General features: G+C 41.6%; 1 protein-coding gene across 2 annotated transcripts; it reads left to right on the forward strand.

Moving 5' to 3' along the window:
* The first annotated feature begins 3,904 nt into the window (after positions 1-3,904).
* Positions 3,905-22,423, forward strand: LOC110534145 (fibroblast growth factor 13). Of its 2 annotated transcripts, XM_021618850.2 has the most exons (6): positions 3,905-4,304; positions 4,722-4,844; positions 15,810-15,920; positions 16,128-16,231; positions 18,374-18,572; positions 19,144-22,423. In XM_021618850.2, exons 2-6 carry the CDS (start codon positions 4,787-4,789, stop codon positions 19,284-19,286), a joined length of 615 nt encoding a protein of 204 aa, XP_021474525.1. In that variant the 5' UTR covers positions 3,905-4,304; positions 4,722-4,786; the 3' UTR covers positions 19,287-22,423. The 2 variants fall into 2 exon arrangements, with proteins under 2 accessions (XP_021474525.1, XP_021474524.1); XM_021618849.2 differs by lacking the exons at positions 3,905-4,304; positions 4,722-4,844 and adding an exon at positions 13,241-13,973.
* Positions 22,424-23,084: the final 661 nt, after the last annotated feature.

The following is a 23,084-nucleotide window of genomic DNA, read 5'->3' on the forward strand; positions in this document are numbered from 1 at the left end:
CTTGACTATATACACGGTGCATCAGTACCGAGTCAATGTGCAGGGGTGAGAGGTAATTGAGGTAGATATGTACATATACTGTAGGTAGGGATAAAGTGACTAGGCAACAGGACCAGCAGCATATGTGATGAGTCAAAAGAGTTATCAAAAAGATTCAATGCAGATAGCTAAGTAGTTAAGCAATAGCTACCCGGACTAACTATTTAGCAGTCTTATGGCTTGGGGGTAGAAGCTGCCGTATGGTGTCAGAGAGTCTTTGACCATTTTTAGGGCCTTCCTCTGACACCGCCTGGTATAGATGTCCTGGATGGCAGGGAGCTTGGCCCCAGTGATGTACTGGGCCGTAAGCAATACCCTCCCTCTGTAGCGTCTTGTTGTTGGATGCCAAGCAGTTGTCATACCAAGCGGTGATGCAGCAAGTAAGATGCTCTCAATGGTGCAGCTGTATAACTTTTTGAGGATCTGAGGGCCCATGCCAAATCTTTTCAGCCTCCTGAGGGGGAAGAGGCATTGTCGTACCCTCTTCATGACTGTGTTGGTGTGTGTGGACCATGATAATACCTTAGTGATGTGGACACCGAGGAACTTGAAGCTCTCAACCTGCTCCACTACAACCCTGTCGATGTGGATGTGGGCGTGCTTGGCCCTTTGTTTCTTGTAGTCCACAATCATCTCCTTTGTCTTGATCACATTGAAGGAGAGGTTGTTGTCCTGCCACCACACTGCCAGGTCTCTGACCTCCTCCTTGTAGGCTGTCTCATCGTTGTCGGTGATCAGGCCTACCACGTGTTGTCTGCAAACTTAATGATGGTGCTGGAGTTGTGTGCGGCAACACAGTCGTGCGTTAACAGTGAGTACAGGAGGGGACTAAGCACAGACCCCCCACATTACACATTTAGTAATGACAGAATGCATTTGAAACTTCATACACGGTAACACTTTCGTATGATTTAATAACATTATTGCTGTAACGGCTGTCATTGGAATGAGACCAAAGGGCAGCGTGGGAAGTGTTCATGATTTAATGTTCAAAAAACACTCAAACAAAATGACAAAAGGTGAAAACGAAAGCGCCAAGTTCTGTCAGGAGAAAAACACTAAACAGAAAACAACATCCCACAAAACCCAAACGGAAAATGACAACTTATATATGATCCCCAATCAGAGACAACGATAGACAGCTGCCTCTGATTGGGAACCACACTAACATAGAAATAAGGAAACTAGAATGCCCATCCTAGTCACACCCTGACCTAACCAGAACAGAGAATAAAAACCTATCTATGGCCACGGCGTGACAATTGCATTGATAGGAGTGGGGGGAAAGGTGCTTGTGGTTGTTAATTGATAAGCACATCAAAGACGGCATTAACGATAAGTAATAAAATAAATATGGCACTTCTAAAAGCCTATTTCACACCATAGCCTGCTGAATTTTCAAGATGGATTTTCATTTTCATTTGGATTTCGGCACAGAGGAAATAGTGCCACTGACTCGCCCATGGATTGCTGTATCAGCATTGTCTCAATGAAGAGTTCGGCGTTTGACTAGCCATATGCGACAAGCATGCGCAGTTACTAGCCTGCTAGAGTTAGCGCAGGAGGATGCAGTGTTAACAACTTAGCGACTTTGTCACTATATTTAGTGAGTATTCAGAGCCCTCTAGCGACACATTTTCAAAAAAGCAACTAGCAACAAATCTAGCGACTTTTTCTGATGTTATTGGAGACTTTTGGAGACTCTGACGTGAAAGCACGTATCGTTCTTACTCTTCTCAACAAGCAGCGGGTGCTGCCGTGGGCCCCATCCCAAAGCACTCACAGGCGGCCCAGTCCTCACGCAGCAGTCCCTCCCAGCTGCAGTCAGAGCAGGAGATGTTCACCCCTCCTTGTCCAGACTGCAAATTAATTGTACATGCAGGAAGCCACTGCTGGCTGATCCCGCCCTGGCTTACATTCAGGGCGGGATGTTAATGTAAAAAACTAAACAAAAAAACTTTTTTTTTTAAACAAAATAAAAAACTAAGTAACTCCGCCAGAGTGTCTCTTTTGGGTCACTTTTGCCGGTTCCAAGCCCGGATAAAGGAGGAGGGTTGGAATTGTGACATAAAAAAAAACTAGAATCGAAAGAAGAAGGTTAATTTGTAGTTCTAAACATATTTGGGGTGTTTTGTTACTCACTCTCTGTCTCTCCCACGATGTTACTCCTCTGTCCTACAGCGTCCATCACAATTACATGCACATGGCCAATTATGCAAATTTTGTGATGAAGTCATTTAGCGACTTTTAGGACAGCCAATAGCTACTTTCCTTACTGAGGAGCTGGCAACAATGAGAGGATGAGTAATATACAGATGAAGGTTGAGCTAGAATGTGTCTAGCTTGCTTCATAGGATACCCCTCTGGTATGACAGCAACCCACGCATTGGTTTTGTTTACCTAGCCACTGTTTCAAATGCTACATTTTTAGCATTTGTGACACAAATCCAACGCAAGTCAATTGTACCTATGGTACATTAGCATTTTTACAGCACCATCTAGTAGTCCGAGCCTGGTAATATCAAGATGTAGGATGGGATGTAAACCCAACTGCTTTAATGGCAAATTACTCTACAGGGGGAGGGGGGAGGGGGGGGGGGGGACTATAACAAATTTACTGAGAATACATTGCATAGGATGAAGAAACAATACTTCCGAGCCGCAGCACCATACTACTTGTCAGACATAGAAAACTGAAACTATATTCTGGTCGTTGGGGTGGGATTGGCATGGTGTGTGGGGGGATCCGTGGGTAGCTTCTGACCACTTATTTGGATTCCTCATGTCTTACTCATTGTTAGAAAAAAGTTTGGTCCAAATCAGATGTTAGGTACTATAATTATTTAATATTATATGAATCCTATAAATTAAAATAAATGGCTTCTGGAAAGCTTATCTTGTCTTCTTTCTAACTGCAGAAATGATTTCAGAACAATCTGAGATGGCTTGCTGAAATGACATGGAAAGATCCACTTAAAAAATAAATTGCTTACCATTGAAAATGTACTTTAATCTTGTTGCAACATAATATCCAACAAAAAATTATTGATTGATTGTGGATGCTCTATCAGAAAGCTATTGGAATCATATTGGACTGCTTTCTTTCATGGACATCAAAAGTAGGCTCATCCTAACGGATCCTGTAGGATTCTCGCAATGCTGTAAGATTTTGTATCACCTCTATCAGAATCCTATTAGTGTATAGCTATGTTTTGAGGAAAAAAATCCTTAAGAATGTAACAAATATATATACAATTCCCATCAACAAAATGTATTTAAATCCTATAGGAGAACAAAAAAAACTTGAAATCCTATAGGATACTTTAGGATTCAAATACAACGATCCAATTAGAATGCAATTAGAATCCAATAGAAAAATCTTCTCAGATTTTGGAACCAGTACTATTTGACTCCGATAGGATTCTATCCTATATTATTTTATACACAATAATCTAATTGAAAAATCCTATCAATGTGCTGAAGTCTGGTCCGGACTATGGATCACATATGCCCACTCCCCCGACTGTCTGTGCCCTTCACCACTTTATGTAACCCTCTCTAATATCTGCCTCCTTATCTGTCATTTCTTCTGTCCTGTCAACAAAAATACAATAAAATAACTCAGATCCCCCCCCCCCCCCCTAAAAAAAAAGTCAGTTGGCCTTATGCCTAATAACCCCAGTCAATCTACTCTGCCCTCAATCTTGTAGGCTGTAGTTTTGAGCCAGTTACTCTTGATTAGTTCGTTAGTATAAGAACTAAATGGACCTCAGAAAGTCATAATGATCATGACAGACTAAGATAATAACATGTTCTAAGTAGGCTTATCACTATATACTTGTGATTATATAAGCATTCGTAGTCGTGATAATCACAACAACCTAAAACGAAGAAGTATGACAGATGATGATGATGACGATGAGGATGATGATTCTGATCACGATGATGATGATGATTAGGCTGTCACGCGTTATTGAAGTCCTTTTTGGAAGAGGCTAGTGCCTGTATTGGGAGTAATAATACAAATACGGGGAGTAATTCATGCATTTCAGATGATTTAAATGTCGTTTTATTCATTTTGACTGTTTTGTTTCAATGAAATCTCTTTAAACAACTTGACACTTGCACTGTGAAGTTGGCTCCTTGGAATCTTGAGTCCCTGAATAGTGTTCTTCAGAGTCTCGCAGGCGCGGACCTGTGTGACTGAGTGGCGGATGCGTTGTCGGTTCTTGTGGAAGGACACGGAGGGAGGTTACTCAATCTTGGTAAACTACCTCCGTTCACTTGTCATTTTGTATCACCTGCTATCAATTTGACACCTTAGAAATATGATCATTTGTATCAATGTGTGTATGTCTCGGTTATGGCAGTTTTGCTTTGCTTGTAAAAACGTGGCGGAGTGGTCTGAGTATCGAACTGTTTTATGTGGTTTACAACAATGCTGAAAATATCTTCTGTAATATTACATTAAGATTACGTGTTTTACTGGACACTGAATTCACATGGTAAATTATGTTTTATATATTACCTCTCTCAATAAATCAAGTCAGCAAACTCCCTGGCTAAACGACCAGTAGTTTACGGTCAAGTAGCTTATCCTTAGTATTTTTGTGCCACAGAGCCCCACCTGATGATAACAAAAAAAAATCTGAAACCGCTTTACATATTCTTGTAATTCGAAGGAGAACCAGTGTGGCGTTGTTCTGCTGGGTTGAAGCTTCATTGTGCGATTTACCAAGACGGCTCTATGAGTGCGAAAACGGCGAAACAAGTGACAAAGGAGGAAAAGGAACATGCAACCAGAGGTGAGTGATCAGCCTACCTAAATGACAGAATGTATAGCCTTTAGAAATGCTTTATGTGACTTTCACTGTAATGTAGGGGTTTAACATGAAGTCGGTTAATGATCTTTCAACTAAACGAATTCAGTGCACCTCATCAATATAATATCACAACGGTTTTGACTATGATCAAGGTTACCTACACACAGTCGATACGATATGCAAATAACAAGGAGAAACGACTGGATAAAAATGTAAACAGTGTAGGCTAAACAGAATATGCCGTGTGCATGGAGAGGAGAGACAGACACCCGGTCTGTTATGACAACTGTAGTGCGTAACGGAGAGGTTATGGTGGTTCACTGCGAGGTGCGCGTTCTGGACAAATATTTATGTCATGAACAGAATCTCCGCGGGAAACGCCGCAATGGAAGCTGGGAAAATAAAATTGCCATGGAGACAAAGGAGGTAGTAGACCGCGAGTTCTCACTGCTTTCACTACAGGGAGTACACCAAATGATGTATATGAACCCTGGATTGCTGATTCTATGTATTGGCCATTGAGAGGCTTTGAAGCCACCGGTCGGCCATGTTGACACTCCCCAGTTAATGTATTTAAGTATTTTTTTGTAGTAGTGGGGACAGTAAAATTAGTAATCTCTAAAAAAATATATTTGTATATATTTTTCCCTTTTGCATTTTTAAGTTTGCAATAAGTTGTCTGAAACAGAATAAATGTGGCAAAAAAAGAATGTAGACGTTATAAATGCATTTCTATTAGGTTCCAAAATATTTTTACACTGTGGGGGAGTGCCAAGATGGAGGCACGGTGGCTTCAACACAGCGCCCCTTAATAGTCATCTAGTATATATATAATTCATTGAGTAGACCTCTACAGGGAGTAGACCTAACAGGGTTTAGACCAGGAGCTCTCATAATGACATCAGATTCATACATTAGAAAAACAATGGTTCATTCATAGCATTCACATGACTAGAATTACTAAATAGTAGCCTAGGTGGCTACTAGGTAATTGTAGCTACTCAGAGTAAGGATAAATCAAAACAGTTATCTGGTAAGGGTACAACAAAACATCTCTGCTCGCTCTCTCTCTTTCTCTGGTAGAAGGTTAGATGTCATTTAGCCAGTTTCTAAGGACCCCAAAGGATCTTGAATTTTTAGACTTTTGCAGCGGATTAAGTTAGTGTAGACTGTAGACACAAAGTAATTTAACGTTTATAAAATCATGTGAATTAAGGAGGTTAAATAAAGTGCAGACAAAGGAACAGAACGGTTGATAACATAAGGATTTGAAGTTGAGATGATGCCACTTTCAATTGCCTTTTTCCTTAAAGGATACCCTTCGGTAATGTTTCAGCTCAGCATCCATACTCGATTTTTCCAGACGGACTGTCAAAGGGGTGTTTTGTGTTGTGTTTCAGGCTCCAACATCTTCTATAAACAAATGTTTTTATATATTTTTTTGTCCCATATGAATTGGTGCTTTAAAGCCCTGTTCTACGCTTTAGACATGAACACAAGTGACTGTCAATTGTGACAGCGTAAGCCACATTATTGTGGACTGTTATTTGGCAGATGGAGGTCTGCCTCTGCCCATAGCCACAGCAGACCCTAGGGCTGCAAGACTGCTGTCTCTCACCGCCCACTGATCATGTGTGGACACTAACATATCTATCCTGCCAGTTTATCATCAGCATTAAAGTGTAGGAAGCTGGAGATAATGTAACTCACCGCAATTTAACTACATGCATATATTTTTGGATTCTGATTATTACCGTTTCAACGTATCCATTTATGCCAACTGATCATTTATCCAAAAACACAAAGCAAATTTTGTATGGACAAAGTAGAGGTATCAAAAAGGCTTTTATTGAAGACATTTAAATCCCATTTACACCAAAAACCCTCTGTCCAAACTCCTTCGCCACAGGGTTACACATGACAGGAGCCCATCGACATGTGTCTTGGCAGCACATTCACTCATCCTGAGTACTGGCAGTGCCTAGTCACAATTTTCCAGGCCAAATGGTGTGCATTACCTCCAGAAGAAAGATGCTCGGGCAAAAAGATAATGGACACGGGCGTTCTTCCTTGATCTCGCAGGATATTCTGCTGTCTCTGGTGAGAGAGGGTTATATAAATCCACGTCTTACTGTGTGTGTGTACAGTATGTGTATTGTTGGTGCACAATCAAACTCATTTTATGGTAGGATATATTATAACCACGGTGCAAGACCCTGGATTATGTTCGGTTACGGCAGGATTCTAGCCAATCTGTGGAGGTGGAGATTATTGAGTCCCCCTGCCGTAATACGCGTCACAAAATCTTCTGCTGTCGATTGAAGCAAGCCATCAGAATGGGAAGAGAAATCTCTCCTGAGGGTTTGTCCATGAAAATGTCATGTTTGCACCTGGTTTGTCTTTTTGATATACATCTTTGGGCTTTGCTTGAATTCAGTTGTCCTTTGAATGGCATGTTGATGTCATTCAACAGGATTAGGATGTGCTTTTTCCCCAGCATTGGAACCCCCCTAACCCCAGCCTGGATGCACCACAGTAAACCTTCAATGCTTTTTTTTCCTTCATGGGAGAAGTAGTAGGTGATGATGTCTTGGACCACATTTTTGTTTGTACATAAAGTGTGTCAGAGTAGTAGTGCTGATCCTAGATCAGTACTCATATCCTGACCCACTTTATGAATATGGACCCTGGAGCCCCACTCACTCCTAAATGATTTTACTTTCATTTGGCTCCATCTAGTGGAGAGTGTTCCAGTTTGACGAGTTACAACTCAACGGAGATAAGTTATCACGAGTTTGTAATACTGCAAATAAGAGGGCATACCTGGTATGCTGGTGTCCTTATAGCCTACCTTGAAAATACAATCTGTAGACTAAAGAATCTGAATGGGATTGGAAAAGAACACCCCTGCCCTGAGATTAAGTTAAATGGTAGAGATTTAATGGTAGAAATGAATGGAAATAGTTTCCGGGAAGCTGGCTATTGTGTCTACCTTGAAGTTTTCCCCCAATGACTGTGGAAATGTTTATGTTTGTGGTCAGTTAGACTTTCTATTAGAGTTACCTAATGATAGACAGGGTCGCAAATATGACTGCAGCTTACAGATTGTAGTTTATATATACTATATAGCCCACTCCCCGCACTAATTATGACTCATTCTAATTATTGAAATATCTTTTTTCATTTGATCATTTCTCTAATGCAAAACCGTTGGCCTATTGTTCACCACGATGACGACCATCTGTGTCGTAACAGGAAGAAAGAGCATATCCCGAGCTGTCCCGAGCTGTAGGCCTAATAAGACTTCCTTATTACTTCTGGATTTAATGAGTTGCGAGTAAAATCTTTAAAGCTGGAATCCTTAATGGTGAAACTGCCACGTTCGTTTGCGATATTACAACAAAAGTTACTCCAGAAAATGAACACTTGCAATAGAACAGAAGCATGTATGTACTGTACATTTTGTTTGCCATGATGCGCAACGTTCCCCCAGCGCTCCCCACCTCTGTTTCATAAAAAAATAAAATAATAACAACTGCTGTGGGGCAGAAAGTGGCTCTGTTCCCCCCTAGTGCAGAATCCATCTTTGAGGGGGGTGGATTGCTTGGCTTCCCCTTTATTTCCACGGCTGTTGTGGGAGTGTTGTAGTCAATGTTATGGATACCTGCGATCGATGTGATGTTTAGATCAATTCAGCCATGAAGACATCAATGTCATAGTCCATAACATTCACACTTTACAGTATATTTAATGCCAGGGGGAATAAAATGAACATTTGCCATAACAAAGGATAGACTTCCAAGCCAGTATATGCCATGTTACGTTTGTACAGGGGTTCCCTTACCTTCCTGCACATCAGCGTTGGCTACAGTGGCCCAGTGATGCATGTTTTTTTTCCCCGATCAGCGATACCTTGGGATAAATCATTAACGAGCGTTTCTAAAGTCATAATAATGGCCTTGCACTAATGCTCTATAATGATATCCTATCACAACCACGTGCACAGATTTAATGGATGGAATGCCTTTGAGAATTGTCGGTTTAAACTTCGGAAAGTCCTGCTGAAACATTAACAAAGGACTCTTCCTTGGCGAAGCATGACTTTCCCTCTGCGGAGATCAGCATCAGGTACGCTCACTTAAATACGTTTTATTGTTAAAATATAGAATAATCTTTATGTTTTTTTTAAAAAAATAGCAAAAAATGAGTTTTGGAGGGGGAGGAGGCCCCGATTTAGCTAAAAAGTATCGTACTTTTCCCATTCAATTCAATCAAATATTAGGCCTAGCCCACACTCTTAGCAAAATTGATTTCAAAAGGGTTCTTCGACTGTCCCCATGGGAGAACCATTTTTTGTTCCAGGTAGAACCCTTTTAGGTTCCATGTAGACTCTCTGTGAAAAGGGTTCTTCATGGAACACAAAAAGGTTCTATGTGGAACCAAAAGGTTTTTTACTTGGAACCAAAATGTGTTCTTCAAAGAGTTATCCTATGGGGACAGCCGCAGAACCCTTTTAGGTTCTAGATAGCACCTTCCTTTCTAAGAGTGTACTGAGCCTACATAGCCTAATGCTCTTGTTGGCATACTGTAGGTTGAAATAGGTTGACGTAGTTTTCCCCTCCTGGAGTGCCTGTTGTGAGTATGAGTGCTGTCTACGGTGCTGATTTTAGAGTAACGGTCCCTGTCCATTGTGCTGAGCTCAGAGGTAACATCCCTGTCCCTGGTGCTGATCTTGTGACGTTTTTGCTCACGGTGCTAATAGTGACATAGTAGTGACATTCCCTGTCAAATATAATCGAATAGGTATTTCATAGAAATAGTAGTGTACGTTTGCGCTGTCCAAGGTGCTAAAGTTAAGTGACGCTCTCTGTCCAAGGCACTGAAGTCATAAGTGATACACCCTTTCCAATGTCCTGAAGTTATAAATGACGCTCCCTGTCCAAGGTGCTGAAGTGACATTTTGTTGTCTTCCTGCGATATGTGATGTTAAAACATTTATCTATTCACAGTTTAACTGTTGTTGTTGGTATGGGTGAGGTTGTTATTTTACTGTTGATACGAGAAGGCAAGAATTAGGTCATTCTAAGTGTGAGTGATTCTCTATGAACTGCAGGTGATGCAATTGAAGAAATGATCTGTGTTAAGGGCCTTAGAGAAGGCAATTGAACACCAGAGGAACGTAAACAGAAAATCAAAACAACAGTGCCACTAGTATAAACCTAGATTTATACCACGAATCAAGCAACTAAAGGGCTTTAAAGTAGGGTTATAATTTTATGGAAATCATTCATCCAAATACAAAGAAAGTTATAATAGGGGAAAGTTATACTAGCCTACGTGGACATTTTATTTCACATTAGATCTCATTAAATCTCAATCGAAGAATATGATTGATTATGCTTTAATTATTCATCCAAATAAAACCAGGAGACGCCACTCATTGATCCTCGAACTTTCATTGACATGAAAGGACCTATAGGATATATGGCGCCAAATCCGAAACCACAACTACATTTAAATGCATTTCAATCTGATGACGGGTGTGGTTGTTACCTGAGTGAAGACAGGCACGGCATTAACGTTAGATAGATTTTACCTCAGGATGAAGACCCATACCATAGTCCTTCTGGAAACAGATGAGATCTCGGTTTATGTCCTCGGCTCTTCGGGAATGCACCGATTGAATGAACCTTTTGGAAAGTATATTATGCAGATTCATATCACATGACCACATCCCTGTTGGAGAGGGGACAGGGAGCTGAATGAGGCATGATCTGCCGCAAACAAGTTAGTCTTAGCAGAAAACACTCAACTGGACATTCCTCCCTCTCCTGATTATTTTTGCGATGAGGACATATGCGACATCAGAGCTATCTATATATATCCCTGGATTTATACGACACAACGTTTTCTTGAATTGTTTTTGGACCAGCGTCTCATGCCTGTCATATGCTTATATTCAGTTACCTGTTTCTCCTAATCAATTTGGACAAGACTCCTGTCTATTGCGCAATTCATACCGCAGAGTTAGGGAGGTGAAAGGAGTAATGGCACCACTAGTATTCTGCCAGCAGCACAAGTTATGGCGTCACTTTTATATGGTCATGAGGAAACCTTCAAAATATAAGCCCACCACTTTTCAACATCATTTTCATTCAGCCATGAAGACATCAATGTCACAGTCCATGACATTCTCCATTTACAGTGCATTTAATGCCAGGGGGAATAAAATGAACATTTGCCATAACAAAGGATAGACTTCTAAGCCAGTATATGTTTGTAAAGAGGTTCCTTTACCTTCCTGCGTGTGAGGTTGAAAAGTGTCCTAATTGCCCTTTAATAATGAAAGTATATTTCAATATACATTTGTTATTTATTTAATGTAGTGGTGGGCACCAATTTTGATAAGTCGATGTGATATCGATATTGTTTGATATCGATATGAGCAAGGCGTATCGTGATATTGGTTTATTCTTCAGTGTTCTGTAAAAAAAAGCTTACATAACTCTTCCTGCATGCGCAACGCCCTCCAACAGACCTTCTCACAGGCTGCTTCTCATTCTTTAAAAACCTCCACTAAAACTGAAACAGGTTCCTTAGCATACTTAGTTGCCTGCTGATGGGCCATCAACTGTGGATGGGGTTCCCATTGTATTTAAAACAGTTTAGGTAGGTTTATGCCACCATAACACACCTGGCCCAATGGGAAATCCATAAGCAGTTGTCTGGACTATACAGAAACATTCAACACAGTCGCAATGTGTTATTCTACAAACCGACATATCAATATTGAATCGAAAAATGCAATTGATGTCGATATAGATTTTCCATATCAGTGCCCATCATTCATTCTATTTATTTATTCAATGAGTGATTGAAACGAATCATAGTGTGTTAGACCATGCATTTTTAGCCTAAACATTTTATGAAACGGGGGACTGAAATGAATGAATGTATGTGTGTTAAAACGGGAATTAACTGACACGTTTTATTAAATCAATTCCAGTGCTTCTCAGAATATTTTCTCTTTCGACTGTTATTGTGGATTGTCTCACGTAATGCACTTTAAACTCAGAAAAAATGCATTTGCTGACCTTCATAGACAATCACCATAATATAGATTGTAAATGATCTTCTCTCTGTTATTGTTTTTGAAAACTAGTTAATAGACATTTACTGTATACTGCTAACCTTGTTAGGTAAGCAACACATTAAGGCCTGTAACTTGTAAATAATTGTGTCCATTGCTGTTCTGAAAGCGTGATTATACTGTGTACTAATAGCCTGGTTGATATTCATTACGTTTATCTTGTAAATAAACACGATTTTCATTTTGAATAAAATGTTTGCAAGGTGCGTTTGTTTTTTGAGTGTTGATAGTTCTGCGTGTATATCGGCATTGACTTCAGGACCACGGATAGCACCAGATCATTGTAAGGCGGTTTAACCTACAATGTTCCTATTAAGTAGTTGAATTACTGAGGGCTGTTGATAGAGGTCGTCCTCATACATTTCAGACCCACATTTCACGACACAGGTACTCTACTTTAAAAAAAAAATCTACAGTCAAAAATGTCTTCGGTGTTTCAAGTGCAGCGTCATCAATGAATTGCAGTGCATTGAGGAGGAAGAGAAGAAAGTGCTGCTGGGTATTTAGACCACAGTCCCCCATTAAATGGCACCATATATAGATAAACTATATGATGCATATTTCTCTATAAGCCCATATGTAATTGCTGGGGACCAATGGATTGATTGTATTAGAAAGTCCTGCTGGGTATTTAGATCACATTTCCTCATGAAATAACACCATACATAGATTCTACAGACCACACTGAGTAATCCCAACCCCCTTTTTACCTCGGCACATTGGATCTCTTTTTCTATATAAGCCAATATGTAATTCATACACAGTGTATGGAGAGGGTGGATTAAGGAGTCACTAGCACTCTGTATTAAACCCATTGCCCAGACCAATTTAAGTTTTGCAGACTCTATTGAGTAATTCCAGTTACATATATTTGTATTTTATTAAAAGTGTATTTCTTTAAATATAGTCTACACAATAGCTTTCAACGTACCAGTATTGGTGTAAGCCTTCTAAAGTGGTTGCAATGCAGTGAAAAACATTTGTACTGCACTAGAGTGCTAAAAATATATATATTTCTAAAGTTTAGCGTGTCTTTGCAGGGGGACTCTTATTTTTAAATAAAATAAAAACCTGTGCTCTTGCAGCCAGCATAATATCCTGCTGCTAGGAGAACGGTAATAGGGGAACCTCTGCACCAAAATGAGGCTAGACTCTCTCTCTCTCCCTCTCTCTCTCTCTCTCTCTCTCTCTCTCTCTCTCTCTCTCTCTCTCTCTCTCTCTCTCTCTCTCTCTCTCTCCTCACAGCATAACATACATGATTTTTATACCTCATGGCTTTAACAGGTTCTATTTACCGTAAGCCATACTGTACGTGGCATTGGAGAGGATTGCTTGTGGTTGCTGCATCAATGGCACACACAACTATGACAAGAGTTGTTTCATTGACTGAAAAACAATTTGAGGACTGCATTTTTCTCACGTAGAGTGGACACATCACATCCATTGTGTGCATGCAAGAGAAGCTGCAGTGATCAACAACAAATCAAATGTATGAATTGGAGGGACTAGCTGTTGATTCACAGCTGAAGGTTTTTCTGCTTGGAATATCCAGAATCTTCTTTTCCAGCTTTGACAATTAAAATGTGTAGGCTAATATAATGCTTATATTACACACTTGAAGGCTACCATGGATTATTTGGTTGACTTAAAAACAATACTACAAAGACTGCATTGGATAATATTCATTGTTTGGTGAGCGGAGGATCTCAAATTTTCTCCTGGGACGTTTTGTCATCACCAAGCCGCCAAGCTGGCTATGGCCGCGGCGATCGCCAGCTCCCTCATTCGGCAGAAGAGGCAGGCGAGGGAGCGGGAGAAGGCGAATGCCTGCCGCTGCGCAAGCAGTCCGGATAATTGCAAAGCAGGGGACAGGGGACCCTGTGAGAAACCGAGCAAGCTGAACGTGTTCTCACGCGTCAAACTCTTTGGCTCTAAGAAACGGAAGAGAATAAGGCGACCAGGTGTGATCTTTCGACTTAACACAAAAAAAACGGTTATCATAACCATCATCATCATCAGCGGTGTAGTGATGCCTGGAGAAGTGGGTATACTTTCATTTTGCTAATAATTTCCCAAACGGGCAGCCCGGAAAAAGGAAAGGTGCCCTGTGTGAAAAATTCTATGAGAAACAGTGACCTAAAATGATGAATCCCATATTGGTCTTTCACAGTCAGGCCAACCCAAGCCGTACTGTGCAATTAGGCTAATGGTAGGCCTACTATTGAAACAGATAAATGAGGCTGTCAGAAATGTACAGGTTTAGCATTTTTCAGGTTTTTGGTCTCACAGTCACACTTTTTTAATAGAAAAAAAACGACAACATTTCATGTTCTAAGTCGATAACAAACCTTAAACCACATCAGGAGACCATTTTTGAGGTTTGGGGAAAATCTAAGAATTTTAGATTTTTAAGTGTAGTTACCCTTTAATTCAAGTGTGCAGGCACCTAGCACTGTTGTTTGGTTAGTGGTGTTTCTGTAGCACATAAGATGGAGTTTTCCAAAGAAATTGCCAATGGGATTGATGCAAATAATCATGATATCATTCTGCCAGGTTACTTTGTAGCTATTTAATATTTAATTGAGAAGGTTTATGGGAAAGCCTTTTTCGTCTACCAGAAGCCAGTTAGGCCTATCATCGCCATCGTTAAGTTTTTCCTGTTCCTTAATTGTTGAAACCTGGATGTTTTACTTCGTATTATGAGGCATGTCTTACCTTGCTTTAAAGTAGCCTATAGCCAAAATCCCACCATAGAAACATGGAGGCAAGTATTTTATAAAGACTTCCTCATTATGCGTTCTCCTGTTCTATTGGTTTTCTTTCCACTTTCTTTCATTGTCTAGCAGCCAAAGGCATTATCCTAGTCATCTTATCCTAGTCATCTATCCATGATAGTTGTTGCATCTTTAGATCTCCCTTCTTCCTAAATTTATGCTCATGTGCAGTACGCATTTTTAGAACAGTATTTATCCGCAAATTGCACTTCGGGACATTTGCACATAAGGCCTACCGCTGCACCTAAAATGTGAACCAATAATAGTTGGCCAACATTTTAAGATAAACATTCTGATCTGTTCAATTAGCCTTATTAATTGACAATGGCACGTACCTCCACCACACTACTCTGATACGCATCGTGGGGACTACGAAGTGAGTATACGCAATGCCCGCTGAAAAGTCGGTATACCCTTCACTACACCACTGATCATCACCACGAACGTCAACAGCACCACTTCTATCCCACTTTAAAGCGTGAAGACCTTGGAGTAATGGCACCTCTGTCCAAATGATGATGTTATAGCATAAGAAAGACCTTATTTGACGACCTATTCCATCAAACTCTGGTGATCCTGCAAGTCCATGCACTCATCAATTCATTTCCTCACTCGAACACTTAAGACACCAGCAATACGTTCAGTGTCATTATCGGATACGTGCACAACACCTTCACACTTCCATGCTTCTGTTGTGCATGAAATTATCATCTAAACAAGAGTTACATTCAAAATACATTGCACCGTATCCAGAAAGCTAGTGCACCTGTGAATGAGCTTCTTTTCTTCTTTTTTTTGCATGGCCGGCCATCACGATCCCAGGTACCCATCACACTGTCTGGGTTTGTGCCTTAGTGTGATGTCTATGGGATGCCTGAGGTTCCCCCGGAAAGTTTACTACTGACCGTGAAGCCGTGGCAAACGAGTAGCGTTGGACTATAGACTTGGCATGTGTCCAATCTCTCCTCTCCTCCTCTCTTCCCTCTCCTCCCGTTCTCCCATTCTGCCCTGTCGTCTCCACAGAGCCCCAGCTCAAGGGGATAGTGACAAAGCTGTACAGTCGCACAGGCTTCTACCTTCAGACGCAAGCTGATGGAACCATCGATGGAACCAAGGACGAGGACAACAGCCATGGTAGGACTGTGTGCATTTGACTGTGTTTTTGCCTTTAACTCGTGCCGATTTCAGATTATTGTTATGTCGAATTCAAGAAGAAATGTTGGCTTGATTTTTTTGCTCAAACATTTCCTGTAGCTGTATTTTCACTATTGCATATTGAGTATAATGTTTCTCTTATACAGTATACTACGCACCCTCTCTCTTTTGTATTCCACGTTGCAGCTGTGTTCAACCTCATTCCTGTTGGGCTGCGAGTTGTGGCCATCCAGGGGGTTCAGACCAAACTCTACCTGGCCATGAACAACGATGGCTTCCTGTATACCTCTGTGAGTCTCCTTCCTTCCCAACCACAACATTGTGTCTCCTACACGCGGCACATTCGGAAAGTATTCAGACCCCCGAGCAATCGGGGGAGAAGGGCCTTGGTCAGGGAGGTGACCAAGAACCCGATGGTTACTCTGACAGAGTTCCAGAGTTCCTCTGTGGAGATGGGAGAAACTCCCAGAAGGACAACCATCTCTGCAGCATTCCACCAATCAGGCCTTTATGATAGAGTAGCCAGACGGAAGCCACTCCACAGTAAAATGCACATGACAGCCCGCTTGGAGTGTGTCAAAAGGCACCTAAAGGACTCTCAGACCATGAGAAACAACATTCTCTGATCTGATTGAACTATTCGGCCTGAATGCCAAGCGTCATGTCTGGAGAAAACCTGGCACCATCCCTAAGATGAAGCATGGTGATGGCAGCATCATGCTGTGGGGATGTTTTTCAGCGCAGGGACTGAGAGACTAGTCAGGATTGAGGGAAAGATGAACGGAGCAAAGTACAGAGAGATCCTTGATGAAAACCTGCTCCAGAGAACTCAGGACCTCAGAACGTGGTGAAGGTTCACCTTCCAACAGGACAACAACCCTAAACACACAGCCAAGACAACGCAGAAGTGGCTTCGGGACAAGTCTCTGAATGTCCTTGAGTGGCCCAGCCAGAGCCCGGACTTGAACATCTCTGGAGAGACCTGAAAATAGCTGTGCAGAGACGCTCCCCATCCAACCTGACAGAGCTTGAGGGGAATCTGCAGAGAAGAACGGGATAAATTCCCCAAATACAGGTGTGCCAAGCTTGTAGCATCATACCCAAGAAGACTCGAGGCTGTAATCGCTGCCAAAGGTGCTTCAACAAAGTACTGAGTAAAAGCTCTGAATTCTTATGTAAATGTGATATTTCGGTTTTTTATTTTTAATACATTTGCAAAAATGTCCCCAAAAATGTTTTTGCTTTGTCATTATGGGGTAAAGTGTGTGGAATTGATGAGGGAAACAAGCAATTTAATACATTTTACAATAAGGCTGTAACGTAACAAAATGTGGAAAAAGTCAAGGGTTCTGAATACTTTCCGAATGCACTGTATTTCACAGTACAGTAATTACCTGTGTTACTGAGCTAGTTGATAACATTGAAAGTCACCTTAACCGCCATGTTAATTCTATCTAATAATCACTCGTTGCTGTGAAAACACAAGTTGGTTCCATTTGTTATGTCCCCATTGGTAACCTGCATCTTGTTGAGAGGGCTGGTTTGTATTCTGCAAGTTACCATGGAGACACATGAGTATGGCAATGCTAATGTTAACCCTCTCAAGTTGTTATTGTTTTAGCTTTGGTAAGGTTATTTAGCAATCTGGATGGATATTGAATTTCAAACACTTAATTAATTAAGTGTGTTTATTTATTTACTTATTTGTGTGTGTGTGTGTGTGTGTGTGTGTGTGTGTGTGTGTGTGTGTGTGTGTGTGTGTGTGTGTGTGTGTGTGTGTGTGTGGTCACCATGAACATTGGTGTCGCTGGATATCTCGTGCCAGAATGTGGTTTTGCATCAATCTTTACCAATGAAAGTATGAGTCAGTGTTTTCATAGCGTGCAGTTTAAAAGTCACAATCTGAGCAAGCTGTGAGAGTGATGGATGGCTCATGGTGGCTCCAAAAATCAGAGATTCCCATCCTAGGCTTATTCACATAGTATGGCAAGCGAGTTCAATTCAGCTCACCAGTCACAACTGAGGTACTCGCATTGTAGATGTGCTGCCGGGCACTGTGTGGCCGGCCTATCCTGACTTGTACGTAAAAGGTTCCCAAGCACAGAACTGTAATTGGTCCCAACTGCATTATAGCTCAGTCTTCTGTGTCCGCTTTCAAGCCGATTGTCAGTGTTTCATTCCAGTTAGTTGTTTCCATCCCTTCTGTCGTCATTTACTCCCCCTTTGGGCATTTGATATGAATGGATAGCCTAGGTGAGAGTGAAATGGCTGAAACTAGGTGGAGTTTTCTTTCTTTCTTTCTCTCTCTCTCTCTCTCTCTCTCTCTCTTTCTCTATGTCTGTCCATCTCTGTTTCCGCTCTCTCTTTATTTATTTTCTCACATACACACATTCCCCCTCCTGTCTCTCTCTCCTCGCTGTCCCCCTCTTTAGGAGCACTTCACCCCGGAGTGTAAGTTCAAGGAGTCGGTGTTTGAGAACTACTACGTGACCTACTCCTCCATGCTCTACAGACAGCAGCAGTCAGGCAGGGCCTGGTACCTTGGCCTCAATAAAGAGGGGGTCATCATGAAGGGCAACCATGTGAAGAAGAATAAACCAGCGGCCCACTTCATCCCTAAACCACTGAAAGGCAAGTGGGCCTTTTTCTGCGAGGCTTTGTGCGTCTGTGTTGAAGTCTGTTGGTGGGAACCCTGAAGTGGCTCGTTAGAAAGACTCACCCTAGTATATTTTCTTTTGGCGTTTTACGGAAGAATGTTTGTCAGAAGCTTAATCAAGTGTTGGGGAAGCTACTCTGGAAATATAGTTTACCAAGCTACCGGTAACTTCACACCGGCAGAAGTTCAGCTGCACTAAAGCGGCCCTTATGAAACACATTGTTTACTTAACTAAAGTTACTTTGAAAAAGTAGTTCCCGACATCCAAACTACATTCGATGCCAATAAAGAAAGGAAATTCTGGCCTACTTTATCCATATTTACTTTCTGCAAAATAAGTAGTGCGTAGTTCCAGTAGTTAGCTACACTGCTACATGGCAAACAAAGTATTGAACTTCTGTAAACACCACCAATATTTGAATGTGGTTCAACTACCACCAAGCTGGAGCAAAATGTAATTACTACTCCCCAACACTGTGCATAATACAGATAACCAGACTTTATCTTTACCAAACGTGAGCTCCTCTCTGCCTCTTTCTCTTCCAGTTGCCATGTACAGAGAACCCTCACTCCATGACCTGACCGAGTTCTCCCGCTCCGGCAGCGGTACTCCCACCAAGAGCCGCAGTGCGTCGGCCTTGCTGAACGGAGGAGGGAAGACACTGAGCCAGAACGAGCAGTCCACATAGCTGTGGGGAGTCCGTCTCGGGCAGAGGGCGGCTCTCCCAATCGTACAGTAAGCAGACTCAACTGATCCTCGTCCAACTGATCAGGTGGAGAGCGAGGGAATTAGCTTAGCTTAGCGTGTACTGAAACCACTGTGACAGACTATGACATCATCAATGAAAAAAATCCATGGGTTTCTGTGGGTCAAATTTGCTATGAACTTTGATACAAAAGGCCTAAACCATTTTGCTGGTCTGGAGTATATATTCTTCCTTGGATTATTCTTGAGCATATGTAGCGTATTAGCCATGTATCTCTTTCTCCAAGGGTCTTGAGAGGGAGAGTTACTGGCCAGTAGTTATGTGGTCCGTGATCGGTCGCTTCCATGCCTCCTAAAAAAAAAGCTATTTTTTGGGGTGTTTGAGTCCAAGAAAGCTGTACATATCTGCAAGCCTTCTGCATCGGTCCGACTATCTGCCATATACATTGCTTGCCAGCCATACCAATTGCGTTAATTTGTTCCTGTGTACCAAAGACTCAAACCTGTTTCTCTGGTTTGGCTGAAGACAAAAAAAAGTCGGAAAAACTGTGGACTAATCGTACTACATACTATTTACAACATACTGTTTGGCAAAAAAATGTATACAATAAGTAACACATTTCAACATACTAGGCTCACTCATACTGAAAATGCCTCATCTAATGCAGAATTGCGTTGCTTTCCAACCTTCATTCATTTTGGTACAACTCTTCCCCTTACCTGATTATCAGCTGTTGCCAAGCACACGTTGGTGTGAAAATATGTTTCTCTCCCCCCCCCAATAGCATGTAGCGAACTCGTACTAGATGAAACGTGAAATGACTATGACATCGTGGCATTTAAAGCGAATAACATTTTCGAAATTTGACACCCTATAACACTTTCTATCGAACGCAAGTAGACTATGAGTAGGACAAGGGGTAATTGGACACGGCCAATGTGTGGTTTATAGGGACTTGTTTTCACAGACCCTCCTCTGTTTATCTATATTATTTGAAGAGTCTGTTTCCATCTTCGGGTTATTACATCCGACAGCCTAACTAGAGACCTCTTGAGTTTTGGGAGATCTTGTTGTTTGAATAGGCCACTTATATCACCCCTTTTACAGCATTGTGTCATTAGTAGGCTCCTTTTCCATTCTAGGGGACATAGCAAACCCATGAACGTAGTTTCATAGTGTATTTAGATGTGTTTCGTCATTTGTTTACGTGCTTGTATTACGTGCTCGCTTTCGTGTATGTGCAAGGATAATAACACAATCCTCCATTTTTTTAAAAATGTACAATCAAGTGGGGATTATTAGTGAAATGGAGGGCTCGTCCAGATAAAATGATTGTATGTATTCTCCTGCATTGTTTTTTCCTTCCCTGGGGCCAAATGCACTGAACAAAAATATAAACGCAACCTGCAACAATTTCAAAGATGTTACCGAGTTACAGTTCATGTATGGAAATCAGTCAACTGAAATGAATTCATTAGGCCCTGATCTATGGATTTCACATGACTGGGAATACAGATGTGCGTCTGTTTGTCATAGATACCTTTAAAAAAAGGTAGGGGCATGGATTTAAAAAGAAAACTGTCAGTATCTGGTGTGACCACAATTTGCCTCATGCAGCGTGACACATCTCCTTCACATATAGTTGACCAGGCTGTTGTTAGTGGCCTGTGGAATGTTGCCCCACTCCTCTTCAATGGCTGTGTGAAGTTGCTCAATATTGTTGGGAACTGGAACACACTGTCATACACGTTGATCCAGAGCATCCCACACATGCTCAATGCGTGACATGTCTGGTAAGTATGCAGGCCTTGGAAGAACTCAGACATTTTCAGTTTCCAAGAATTGTGTACAGATCTTTGTGATATGGGACTGTGCATTATCATGCTGAAACATGAGGTGATGGCGGCGGATGAATGGCACGACAATGGGCCTCAGGATCTCGTCACAGTATCTCTGTGCATTCAAACTGCCATCGTTAAAATGCAATTGTGTTCGTTGTCCGTAGCTTATGCCTTCCCATACCGTGACTCCACCTCCACCATGGGGCACTCTGTTCACAACGTTGACATCAGCAAACCGCTCAGCCTCACAACGCCAGACATGCTGTCTGTCAATTGCCCGGTAAAGTTAAAACTGGGACTCATCCGTGAAGAGCACACTTCTCCAGCGTACCAGTGGCCATCGAAGGTGAACAGTTGCTCACTGAAGTCGGTCACGACGCCAAACTGCAGTCATGTCAAGACCCTGGTGAGGCAAACGAGCATGCAGATGAGCTTCCCTGATACGGTTTCTGACAGTTTGTGCAAACCCACAGTTTCATCACCTGTCCGGGTGGCTGATGATCAGATGATCCCACATGTGAAGAACCTGGATGTAGGGGTCCTGGGCTGGCATTTGAGGCCATTTGGATGTACTGCCAAATTCTCTAAAACAACATAAGAGAAATTAACATTCAATTCTCTGGCAACAGCTCTGGTGGACATTCCTGCAGTCAGCATGCCACTTGCACACTCCCTCAAAAGTTGAGGCATCTGTGGCATTATGTTGTGTGACAAAACGGCACATTTTAGAGTGGCCTTTTATTGTCCCTGGCGCAAGGTGCACCTGTGTAATGCGCATGCTGTTTAATCAGCTTCTTGATATGCCACATCTGTCAGGTGGATGGATTATCTTGGCAAAGGAGAAAGGCTCAGTAACAGGGATGTAAATCAACGTGTGCACAAAACTTGAGAGAAAGAAGCGTTTTGTTGTGCGTGCCGGAACATTTCAGGGATCTTTTATTTCAGCTCACAAAACACGAGACCAACGCTTTACATGTTGCATTTATATTTTTGTTCAGTATAGATGCTGATGTCTAACATTTGGTTTGATGCATTGATTTATTGACACTATTATTGCATGGGAGACTGTGGACCTCTGGGAACTAGCAGCATGATGTACTACTGTAGGTCTAGTGTTCTTATTATCTATCTGTTTTGGACCCTGTGTTCCAGTCTGTACCAGACTACTAGTGAATGATCCATAGCACAGACACACGTTTAATCTGGAACCTTCTTCCAGTTTGTTATTTGTTGTTCTAATGAAAAAGCACTGAATAAAATGTTTATAAGGAAATGCGATTTTGCTTATGCTGTCCCTCTTTTCCACTTGTTGATACTAGTGGCCCCTCCCCAGCTATGAAAGGGTTAAACCGCTGTCATCAGTGCTAATACTGAGACTACAATATCCTGGGCGGTGTAAAATGTCCATCCATCCATTATGGATGGGCTAGCTAGATCATCTTCAATGAATCCTTAGGGAAGTGATACACCCCTCTTCTAGTGGTGCTAAAGACTGAGAGGCCATTAATATTGATGGTAATTCCTCACATGTTGAAATCCAAGGCCATCTCAGCAGGAGGGGTAGCCAATCACGCCAGAGTGGAGCACAACTCTAGAGCTCTGCTTGAGATGGGATTGACCTCAGTACAAACAGCGTTATAAGTGTGAGTGCCCGCAAACCGAGAAAGAGACAGAGAGGGTCAGGAGAAATTGTGCAGACTAAAATAAAATATTGGCAAAAAAAAAAACATTTGTTTTTATTTTATTTGGTAGAGCATGTCTATTCGCCACAGAAATAAAGAAATGTAGTACTGTGGGGAGAGCCCTTCCGTGCAGTGAGGGTGGAGAAAGCATACAGATGTAAGATCTTAATTTGAGCCAGTTTGCTACAGCAGGAGAAAAATCTTGCAGCAACAGGAAAAGTGAATTATTATATGGATTATAATTAATAGACATTTTT

Source organism: Oncorhynchus mykiss, chromosome 10 (genome assembly GCF_013265735.2).
Source record: "Oncorhynchus mykiss isolate Arlee chromosome 10, USDA_OmykA_1.1, whole genome shotgun sequence".
Taxonomy (NCBI): domain Eukaryota; kingdom Metazoa; phylum Chordata; class Actinopteri; order Salmoniformes; family Salmonidae; genus Oncorhynchus; species Oncorhynchus mykiss.

Bases quoted from the DNA above. Each gene is read 5' to 3' on its own strand.
- LOC110534145 (XM_021618849.2), top strand. From the start codon at position 13,769: ATGGCCGCGGCGATCGCCAGCTCCCTCATTCGGCAGAAGAGGCAGGCG. The intron at 13,974-15,809 runs GTGTGATCTTTC...TCGTCTCCACAG, and splicing joins GAAGAGAATAAGGCGACCAG to AGCCCCAGCTCAAGGGGATA. The intron at 15,921-16,127 runs GTAGGACTGTGT...TCCACGTTGCAG, and splicing joins GGACGAGGACAACAGCCATG to CTGTGTTCAACCTCATTCCT.